General features: G+C 41.4%; 1 protein-coding gene and 1 long non-coding RNA gene across 2 annotated transcripts in view; one reads left to right on the top strand and one right to left on the bottom strand.

Moving 5' to 3' along the window:
- Positions 1-1500: 1500 nt before the first annotated feature.
- LOC125288626 lies at positions 1501-4578 on the bottom strand. The gene is made up of 5 exons (XR_007192509.1): positions 4325-4578; positions 3714-3780; positions 2922-3049; positions 2475-2658; positions 1501-2186 (listed from the first exon to the last, which is right to left on the bottom strand). It is a non-coding gene; the product is annotated as an uncharacterized LOC125288626 (long non-coding RNA).
- A 2179-nt stretch (positions 4579-6757) lies between these two features.
- mcf2la (mcf.2 cell line derived transforming sequence-like a) overlaps positions 6758-10507 on the top strand; it is a 67513-nt gene continuing 63763 nt past the window's right edge. Inside the window, exon 1 of the mRNA XM_048234564.1 lies at positions 6758-6994. Coding sequence (XP_048090521.1) covers positions 6916-6994 — 79 coding nt within the window. The 5' untranslated portion in view covers positions 6758-6915. The remainder of the gene's footprint in view (positions 6995-10507) is intronic.

Below are 10507 nucleotides of genomic sequence, written 5' to 3'. Positions count from 1 at the left end.
AGACCTTATTTGAACCATATTACCAAAAACTCCATTCATTTTCCCATTGAGATTTTTTCTTACGAACCAGGACACATTAAAATGCTAACGCTAAAAACTACAAGCTTCCGGGTGACTACCGCACTCTATAGAGTACTAAAGTTTCCGTAGCAACCAATTTTCTGTTCTACACAAACCAAATTGAATGAAATGAAATACTATGCCAGACCAAAGTTTTATAGAAAAGAAGCAGGGTTTTTTTTTGCAAATTGATAAGCAGTTTGCCTCTCCGATGATTAAAGCAATTATTGAGAATAGATCGTCATTTTTTATTTAAAAACAACTGAAACTAATGTGGTGTAAACCGCTGTCGACATGGTGCAATGCTTCCTGAATGCATTCATCAGCCAGAGTCTTATCGCCTACTTGCCGATTTTCTTTCAGGTTTGTAAATAAATTCCAATTAAAAAAAAAAAAAAAATTGCCCAAAGCCACCCCGGTTGGAATTCAATGAAGATTTGTGCGTGTGAGAGTTGGCACATTTCCAGCAATACAGTACACTTGAACAGATCTATGTAAATAAACAAAAACAAAAGTTTACATTTTGGAATTGAAATGAAAAATCAATAGGAACCAGAATTGATAAGTAGACAAATGTTGTCAATGGCTTAAATTGATGTTTGTCCTGTACATTAACCATGAATGTTTCATGGTCTTGATAGGTGCTGAAGTGAAAGGTGAACATATTCATATTTTCAGTATCCATCTGCACAAACTGTCTGGCCATCACCTCCTCATGCTCTTCCGCCTCCATTTTTAAGACCCGTGGCAGCCAATATTTGTTTTGCATCAAGCCACTGTTTTTATGCATCCATTTTATGAACCTTGGTTGCTTCTTCGAAGAGCTGAGCAACAAAGATTAAAAGACAGTTTGGTCAGTTAAATGTTTTCAATGGAAGGGACATTGCACTACCATGCCAGGCCTACGCCTACCATGCTCGCACTTGTTGATGCCTCTCCTGTGTGCAGCAATGGACACATCTTGTGTACTGTAGGTCTATGTGGGGAGGTCAATAGATGATAATGCATAAAACGGCATTCAATTAAGTTCCCAATGTGCACCGAGATATATTTTTTCTAAAACAAAATCCCATCCACTCCGCTAGACTCTACACAGCAAATTTGAAATCGGAATTTTAACACTGATAGATTTAAATCTAACACTATATGGGTGTATATATGGGGACCACCACGAAAGTGTTAAATTAACACTTCTGTAAGTGTCAGAAGTTACAACACTAACAAGGTGTTACCATTTTACACTGAGAGAGTTACACAGAAACACCAGGTTGGAGTATTTTTAACACCAGAGGACTGTTAATTCCTTCTTGAAAACAACTCCAAAAGTGTTGCTATTTAACTTAAGCCCAGTGTTAAACTGACACTAGTATAGTGATGATTGCATGTATATTATTACTTTATTGCCAAATAATGATTCTTGTTTTAATCTCTAGAAGAGTAAAGGAGGTGTTGTATACAGTTATATACACAATAGGTTTTAGAATTGCTGTTAAACTGAATAAAAAAACAACATTCAGATGCACTTAATGTAAAAATGTACTACATTTATTTATTAAACAGCAAAACATTCTTCAGTTCATTACAAAATGCAACAGTCAGGCACTATATAAAACGACAAATCACAGCTGTATGATATCTAAAGTTCAAACGGTTTGTAATGCTGCAAATCATCTTTTTTAACAATATAAAAATGATGAAGTTCTTTAAACCTCAAAAGCGTAAAGATGCTCGACATAAACAGTCTCCATATCTATCAGAATAAAATGCATGTTGTGTTTTTGTAGAATTATTGGCACCAGGTATTGCCATGCAGTGTCCCATAAACGTAACACCTATACATCATTCATCAACTTTGCTTGCAATGCCTTTACTTTTGGGCTCTCTTTGGTGGTCTGCAGGAATGTAAAAAAGTTGCTTAGAGATTTGTTGCAACTCAAACTGAAAACAAAATGAACCTTGAAAAGCTTGTCGAATGCTGCCAGAGAGGTGTTTCCTTGGCATGGAATGGGCTTCTTATCCATGGCTATGTAGAAACTGTTGATGGCTCGCTTGGAGGTTCCCAAAGCTAGCAGATATGGCTGCCGATGTTCATCTTCATTCAAGTGCTCATCAAGACTCTGGCATGACTGGAGGAAACATAAGAGAAAGGATTATAATCGAGTCCTCATCTTTCTACCAGATGACAGGTGACAGGATGTGCATCAGCAGGAGTAAAGTGGATATATCACTGTCCCAGCCTGGGTTAGGATGGGGTTTGGAGGAGAGTCATAAAATAACTATTTAATTATTCAGATTGAACAGTCATGCATAAAAAAGGTATTTTGACAACTTAACTTCAAATTAATATCCAGAAATACCGGTCATTTCCTAAAATGGCAACTAAAATGTTAAACTCCATTACTCCATACAATTACCTTTTAAGTTGTCTACAGACAAGTCCATTTGTCCCTGGCAGACTGCAATAGGTGTTGCAGCAATGGTGTTGGTAGCTTGTAGTGCAGGTCTTTCTTTTCTCAGCTTGGGTTTGTATGAGGGCCATCTTTCCAGATGTAATGCAGATGTTTCAGATCCAACGAGAAGGCTGAAGTCTTGAAGAACCTGAAACATTAAAGAACACACAGTACAACTTAGAATGGGGCGAAAAGCAGAACACTGTTGAAATTGACAACCTTGTCAGCAATCACACACACACACACACACATGTATCCGTTAGGCTAGACTAAATCTCAGGGATAGGCGACTCTAGCAAAGAGGGAAAATGCAACACATTCATGTACATTTGCAAAAATAAACAAAAGCTCCACAATTTCTTCTGTGCCTTTGCAAGGCAACTGTATAAAACCCCAAACCAAGCAAAATACCTTCATCAGAATCATGGATGACTAAGCACATGTCCTTGGTAACCAGCTCTGGAAACACATCAGCATCCACTTCCGTTCCTCAGTCACTGTCAAGGTTGTGTCTTCATTTATGGAGAACTTTGCCCAGACTACAAGATAAATAAATAAATAAATAAATATATTAGTATTATCCAAAATATACTGTGGTAGAGCACATACTACATAGAAATCAGCATTGACATTTCTCTGCCCAACTCCAATATTGTTTGCCTAGAAGCATTTACAACAAACACTATCAATTTAAAAAAGTCAATGTTAGTACACATATAAATACCATACGATGCAAATCATTTTGTGATTCAATGGAACACCAATGTGAAAATTTTAATTTCCTTTGAATAGATCCCAAACATAAAAATGAATGGACGTCGTTGTCGTTATTTCCGCATGGATGGATGGATTCTGCATAAAGTTACATTTATGAACAAACAGACGGCGAAATTGGGAAATGAAAAACGGCTGTCTTTTCCCCCTTTTAAGGAGCTGTGCAGACACTCGCTCACATTCTGTTTTTGTAGAGACAGTCGTGAAACGTAGCCTACTATGCTGCACATCTAGGACAGTAACGTTAGATAATTTCAGCTAACATCATCCCCTTCAGTCAACCATTTCACTTTAAATAATGTTGTCACCTCGTAGTCGTACGATAACGTTTGCCTACCTGAGGCTTACTCGCTAGTAGGCTAGCATGGTACTATCAGAGAATGTCTAATAAACGTAAACGGGCTCTGGTAACGTTACTACCAAACTTACCCCATGATGAACATTATCCAAGCGGCTCACATATCCTGACAATCATCGCATCCACTTAATGTTATATCTGTTGATGGAAAAGGCAAACAATTTCACATTCTTCATTTTAGGTAACTTTGTTCGCTAGCTAAATTATCTATCTTAGCTACTAGCAACTACGTCGGTAACGTTGACGTTAGCTGACTGACCATGTGAATGTCATTTCAATGAATGAATGTAACTGGTTAGCTAACGTTACCTAGTTTAGCACACCATAACGTTACAGCTAATAACGTTAGCAGCCTGTAAGCTTAACCAACAAGGATGGTGATGTAGATGTATTAGATTAAACGTAGGTAGACATCGCAAAATCAAATAAATAAATAAAACAATGACAACACATTACACCACACTAAGTCAAACACACATAATGTAATTTAGTGTTATCAGCTAAAAGTTTGGACAATGTCTCACTCAATGCTAAGGTAGCTATCTATACAGTACGTTGACAACGGGCGGGAAAGCAACTTCTAAGTCTACAGTTTCATAAAGAAGGTCTGAGAGTGCAACACAACGTCTAATATACATATTTTATCAACGAATGCCAAAAATAGATTAATTTAATAACTTACCACACAGAATTGTCCACAGCTTGAAGAGAAGTCTGCTATCCTGCAGGGGGGTTTGAGAAATGGCGGACTGCGCTGGAAGTTTGAGCAATTTGTAAAATATCCCGGATGGAACTTGTTACACCCAATTGGTGTTTATTAATCGGAACGCCGCAAATTAACACTGGCTTTTGTATCATATCTACACCAAAAGTGTTGAGAGTTTAACATCTATCACTGCAACAGTGTTTATTTGTCATAACACCAGAAATATAACACCCGTGAATTTGCTGTGTAGGAATGTAACCAGTAGGTGGCGATGAGATTAAGTATAAGTATATATACTCTTTTGATCCAGTGAGGGAAATTTGGTCTCTGCATTTATCCCAATCCGTGAATTAGTGAAACACACTCAGCACACAGTGAACACACAGTGAGGTAAAGCACACACTAATCCCTGCGCAGTGAGCTGCCTGCCACAACAGCGGCGCTCGGGGAGCAGTGGGGTTAGGTGCCTTGCTCAAGGGCACTTCAGCCGTGCCTACTGGTCAGGGTTCGAACTGGCAGTCCGAAGCGCTAACCAGTAGGCCACATGCAGCTGCCCTCATTACTTTACCTCCCTATAGATCAGTGGATAATGTTCACAATGATGTTTTCACTGGGGAAAATGTCTTTCCCATAGACTGTAGGCTATATATTGCATTCTATACAGTCTATGGTCTTTCCCAAGTGCATGAATGCACCATAGGTTTCCTATATGTCTAGTAGACCTAGCTAGGCCCTATACGCTGATTGCTGTGTGCATGTGATTGACGTATCTGCAGGGAATAAATTCAAATTAATTTGAATTAAATCAGGTTGTTTTTATTAATATTATACTGCAAGATGTGTGTTTTTAAACTAGGCTACATTTAAGTTCCTTTTAATTCCTATGGAAAGTTTCTAACTTTGAAAATTCCCGGATTTTTGCAAACCTACTCAGTGTTCTGTTCTATGGTTTTGGTAGGTAGCCATATCCAAACAACAATGCTAGACACTTCCAGACAATGCTTAGCAATGATAGCGCGAGCATGCGTCAAATTAACTGCAAGGATATAAACAAGTTATAAAGTTGTACAAAGCAGAAGGCCTAGAAGCTATGCTAAATTCTTTCTTTCTTCATATCTGTAGGCCTAGGTCGAAAGGCTAGGCATTCAAGGACATGGGTAGATGGAGGAGAAATCAAAAATAATAAATAAAAAGTTGATAGTAACTGCTATTATTACAAATCTGACAAATCAAATATTATTGATAAATTCTCAGGTTTGTAATTACATCATTCACTATCTGCATTTGCAAGTTTAATTTCATAATTTCACTTATCTGCACCTTCAAAATTCATAATCCTCCAACCAGCTGCAGACAGACTCAACTGGGATTACACACTTGAGCCTTTATGGTTATGGATAGTTACATTTACACTTGTGACGTACGACGGAATCCGTGTCAGCCTACATTGATAACTTATCAGGTACTTGCCTGCTTGCTCTAGGTTTGTGAATAGGCCTATGACACTGCATCTTCAATGACTGTACCATAGAGGGCCAGATGATGGCGCCAGAGCATATACAATAGGATGGGTCTCTACAGTGTTAAAGCCAGCCAGCCCACTGAACAACAACATACTAGCCCACTGACCTTGAAGGAGGTATAGGGAGCTATATTGTGGTCTTGGAAGCCATCAGTACTGCAGTAAAGCTCAAAAATAAATAAAAAAGATCCTTCACTTCACTTCACTGGCAACATCTCAGAAATGCCATAAGCGCATTATACGCCTTGCCATAAATGTCATGTCTTGCCTTTTTAGAGGGGTCATTGCCACAAATGTCCTTACCCTCACTTGACGTTTCATTTTCCAGACGACTCTGCACTCATGTCTCAAAGTGGCCATTGCCTATGAAGCATTGGACAATATCACAGGACAGGAGCGTTGCTAAGGCAGACCAGACTCCCTAGCAACACAGTCTGGCGGAGAGAGAGACAGAGATGCTAATTCAAATGAAAGTGACACACATCATTTGTGCCGCCAGAGGCTGCTTCCACAGCTCACGCTCTCCTTGTGTCTGTGCACTTACTGTAGGTACATCAATATTTAAGTAAAAGCACATTTGTGATGCTGAGTTCGCTTGTATGAGTATGCTTCTATACAGTACATACATACAGATGTATGTGTGTGTTTGTGTGTGTGTCTGTGTTTACAATACGGATCCACAAAAGCATCATGACTCTGCGCCTGAGTGTGCACACAAGCTCTCAGCTTCCTCTGTGCATGTGTGTGTGGGTGGCTGGGTACGCATGTGCGTGCATCTGTGTGTGTGTGTGCGCGCGTGTGTGCGCATGTCTTGGTCGCGCTGCCTGCCTCAGCTCCTCCACTCCGCCGTGGCGTGCTGTCTCGCTGTGGGAGAGAACGTGAAGCGCACCGTCACGTCTGCTGCAGCAGCAATAACACCATCACCAGCAGCAGCAGCAGCAGCAGAGCCGGCACAGGACCAGGTGAGGGACCCCTGAGCAGGTAGACATCCCCAGAGCGAGGCAGCGCATCCTGGACAGCAGCCGAGGCGGTCCCCCCTGTGAGGATGATCCTGTGGGTGAAGATGGGAGAGGTGGCCCTGCAGGAGCTGGTGCAGAGGCTCAACAGCATAACACACAACATTGGTAGGAGGGGCAGTCTCTTGCAGTTCTGTGTGTCCACACCACTGGTGTGTGTGTGTGTGTGTGCATGTGTGTGTGTGGGTTATTTATGTGTCTGTATGTGCATGTGTGTACATGTGTGTGGGTTGTTTGTGTGTGTGTTTGGGTTTTTCTACAGCTGTCACGCGGTACGATTCAGGGGAAATTTGGCTGTGGCTGTGGATGTCAGTTTGGAGATTTAGTTTAAATTGCTGCATCACTTCATATGAGTGAGATGGCTCCCAAATGATTTGACTTCTTCTGGGTGATTTTCCTCCCGAGTAAAATTCAGAGTAAATGGCTAATTTAGAGAAGTGGTTGCAACTGGTTGTGTTTGAATGTGAAACTTCTGCATGTCTGTATGTCTTCATTTGAACTGAATACTGTTTTCAGTGGTTGGATTTTGATGGAAAACAGTTGCTGTTAAATGTAACATTTGCAGTTCTGACATTTGTATAAGGGGCCCTAGATATATTCTACCCTAGTGATTTAGCTTTGAAATGTGAACAGTGTATAAAGAATACTGTCTGCATTTCACTACAAATACAGACATCAGTGACAGTGACATCAAACTGAGAATGAACATGCAATCACAACACACTACACACGCATGTCTGAATCATGTGGTGTTGATCCACAGTTGTATCACATGCTTTTCTGGATTGTCATAGTTGTCTTACTTCCTCACATAGATGCCTGCCTTGCACTATTATACTGTATAATGAAACCAACGTCCACTGTATAGAAGTAGGTCACACCAGCCAGGCTACCTAAGGGAATCTTCTGCCCCACAGTCCTACAAAGGGGATACGATACACATCACTGTTTACGTTGAGATGAATCTGAGGGCATGCAGACCCATCCCTCTCTGATCTAATCACAGGGAGTTCCTCTGAACACCACTGATAGATGGGGCTGTATGAAGATGAAGGCTTCTGCACACATGGGAGGTATGTACTGATTAGTAACAGACCTACAGTTACAGACCGGACAGAAGACGTAATCTGCAGAGGGGTGGTGGATTTTCCTTTCTGGCCCAGCCGTTACTGTTGTATATGATTCATCCTTTTGGTCAAACACACCACACACCATTTGTACAAGATTTCTGCAAACGGTGCTGCTGGAAGGTAACCACATGGTACCTGCTTCAGTGTCATTTTAGATGCATTTGTGGGTGTAGAAGAATGTGAGTTTCCAGATGAACTGATAGATCTGAATTTGCTTGTGCCACCTCATTAGTGATACAATGTGACGGTGAGATGTGTGGTAGTGATGGTGAGATGTGTGGTAGTGACCGTGAGCTGTGAGGGTATTGACTGTGAGATGTGAGGGTAGTGATGGTGAGATGTGTGGTAGTGATGAGATGTGAGGGTAGTGATGGTGAGGTGTGGTAGTGATGGTGAGATGTGTGGTAGTGATGGTTAGATGTTTGGTAGTGACAGTGAGATGTTTGGTAGTGACTGTGAGATGTGTGGTAGTGACTGCGAGATGTGTGGGTAGTGACAGTGAGATGTGTGGTATGATGATGAGATGTGTGGTAGTGACCATGAGATGTGGTAGTGTGAGTGTGGTAGTGTAGCTCTCTTAGTCCCCCACCTCTATGTCCTCCATGTTTGACCTAGTTCTGCGGCAGCCGGCTACTCGTTCTGATTACTAAACCCCCTCTTCTGCAACATCTGAGTCATTCTGAGCCTGTTATCGAAGAATGCTGCTTACCTTTTTAAGGAGACTTTACAACTAATAGGGATGACTTTATCTTTATTTCAAACTCAATAGCCTACAAGATTGACGGTTGTATGAGAATGCTGTGCCTCTGTTGGATTAATTGTATTCCAGTATGAATTATTTTTATGTTTGCAATCAGACTACAGATTCTGAAAGATTACAGGTCAACTACAAATGTGTGTATCCTCCCACACATCAGGGAATTGATCTGTAACGTCAAAAGAAGAGATTTTTCTATGTGATATTCAGTGTGTGCCTGTATGTGTGAGCCATATTTTAGTATCCACTTGATCCATCTTACCTGTACATGCAATGTGAAGAGGAAGAGCTGAATTCCCCCTCAGCACAGGAGGGTGCTGTAGGTTTTAGTAGGCCACACGAAACAGCTTCCCACAGGCAAGGAAAAGCTTTAGGGCAGTGTTTCCCAACCTTTTTTCCTTGAAGGCCCCCTTGCCTGTGTCTAAGACAAGCCAGGGCCCCCTACCCAAACTCCTACCCGCATACACACACAAAAAGAATAAAGTGATTAATTACAAACTTATAAGTTAAGAGGGCAGAGGTAATAAATAGCTACATGAATTTAAATGTGGAACAAAAATATGTTTTAATTTGGATTATACAGAATTTTGATTATAATTTTGAATATTTGATTATTTGTTATTGGGATTTTATACATTTAATGTGCACAAATATAATTTTGGTAGCCTTATAACCTCAGCCCAGGCAACTTTGTGCAGATCCCCTGCACTCTCTGGCGACCCCTGGTGGGGGTCCACGGACCCCAGGTTGGGAACCACTGCTTTAGGGCATTTGTTTGAACACCTCCATGACATGACATGACATTACAGTGCTTCAAGTGTATTCCTCATTGATATAGCCTATATGCTTTTATTCTGATGCACAATAAAATGTCAAGGTAAACCAACAGCACCCTTGACTTGGGATGTTTCATCCATACTGTTATGGTTGATGTTTCCCTTGTACTCTACCTGCAACATATAGTTTGAGCTATATGCTTCAGCCATGCCCTCTACCTGTAACATGTAGCTCGAGCTTAACAAGGGTTTGAATGGCTCCTCCTGTCATTTGTTTGAACTGACAACCAGTTTTGCACTTTCTCTGTCTGCCTAATGCTTCCTGCTGCTTCCTCTGTGCGGATACAGGCCGCATGGTTGCTGTGGTAACTGGCTTCTGTCTTGCATTCTGTGGTTGCCATGGACTTAATTCTGGGATGGCCGCATCTTTTGTTGGCCTCCCAGGCCTGAGAGAGCTGGGTCTGTGTGTGTGTGAATGAAGCCTGTCTGTGGAGAAACTTCAGGGCTGTTCACAGGGCCTCCTCACGCTGTAAGAGGATGAGAGTGGAGGAGAATAGAGATGACCCCCCCTCCTACACACATTCTGACACACACACACACACACACAGAGTGCTCTGAGGCGAGGTGTAGGTGTAAGTCTCTAATGCCAGGCCAAGAGGCTTGGAGGGGTTGTTTTTTAAACCCTCTTTTGCTGACAGTACCTTTGTTTTAGAATTTCCAAAACAAAAGTGGTGATAATTGGGAGTGTTACGATATTTAAGTGTCCTCACCTTTTTTATGCTGTTTGGGTTCTCAGTGTTTTTTTTTTGTCCCCTCTCCCTCCCCGTAGCTCTCTCTCTGTCTGTCTCTCTCCCTCCCTATTGGCTGACTTGGCTGATGATGAAATGGAGCCCAGATGGAGGCTCTGTACAGCTATATCTGAGGCTGGGGCCACGGGGAGCAATCAGCACGTCTGATC

The sequence above is a fragment of the Alosa alosa genome, chromosome 23 (assembly GCF_017589495.1).
Source record: "Alosa alosa isolate M-15738 ecotype Scorff River chromosome 23, AALO_Geno_1.1, whole genome shotgun sequence".
NCBI classification, from domain to species: Eukaryota; Metazoa; Chordata; class Actinopteri; order Clupeiformes; family Clupeidae; genus Alosa; species Alosa alosa.
The sequence above is the reverse complement of the archived record's forward strand: the minus strand, read 5'-3'. Positions and strand labels throughout refer to the sequence as shown.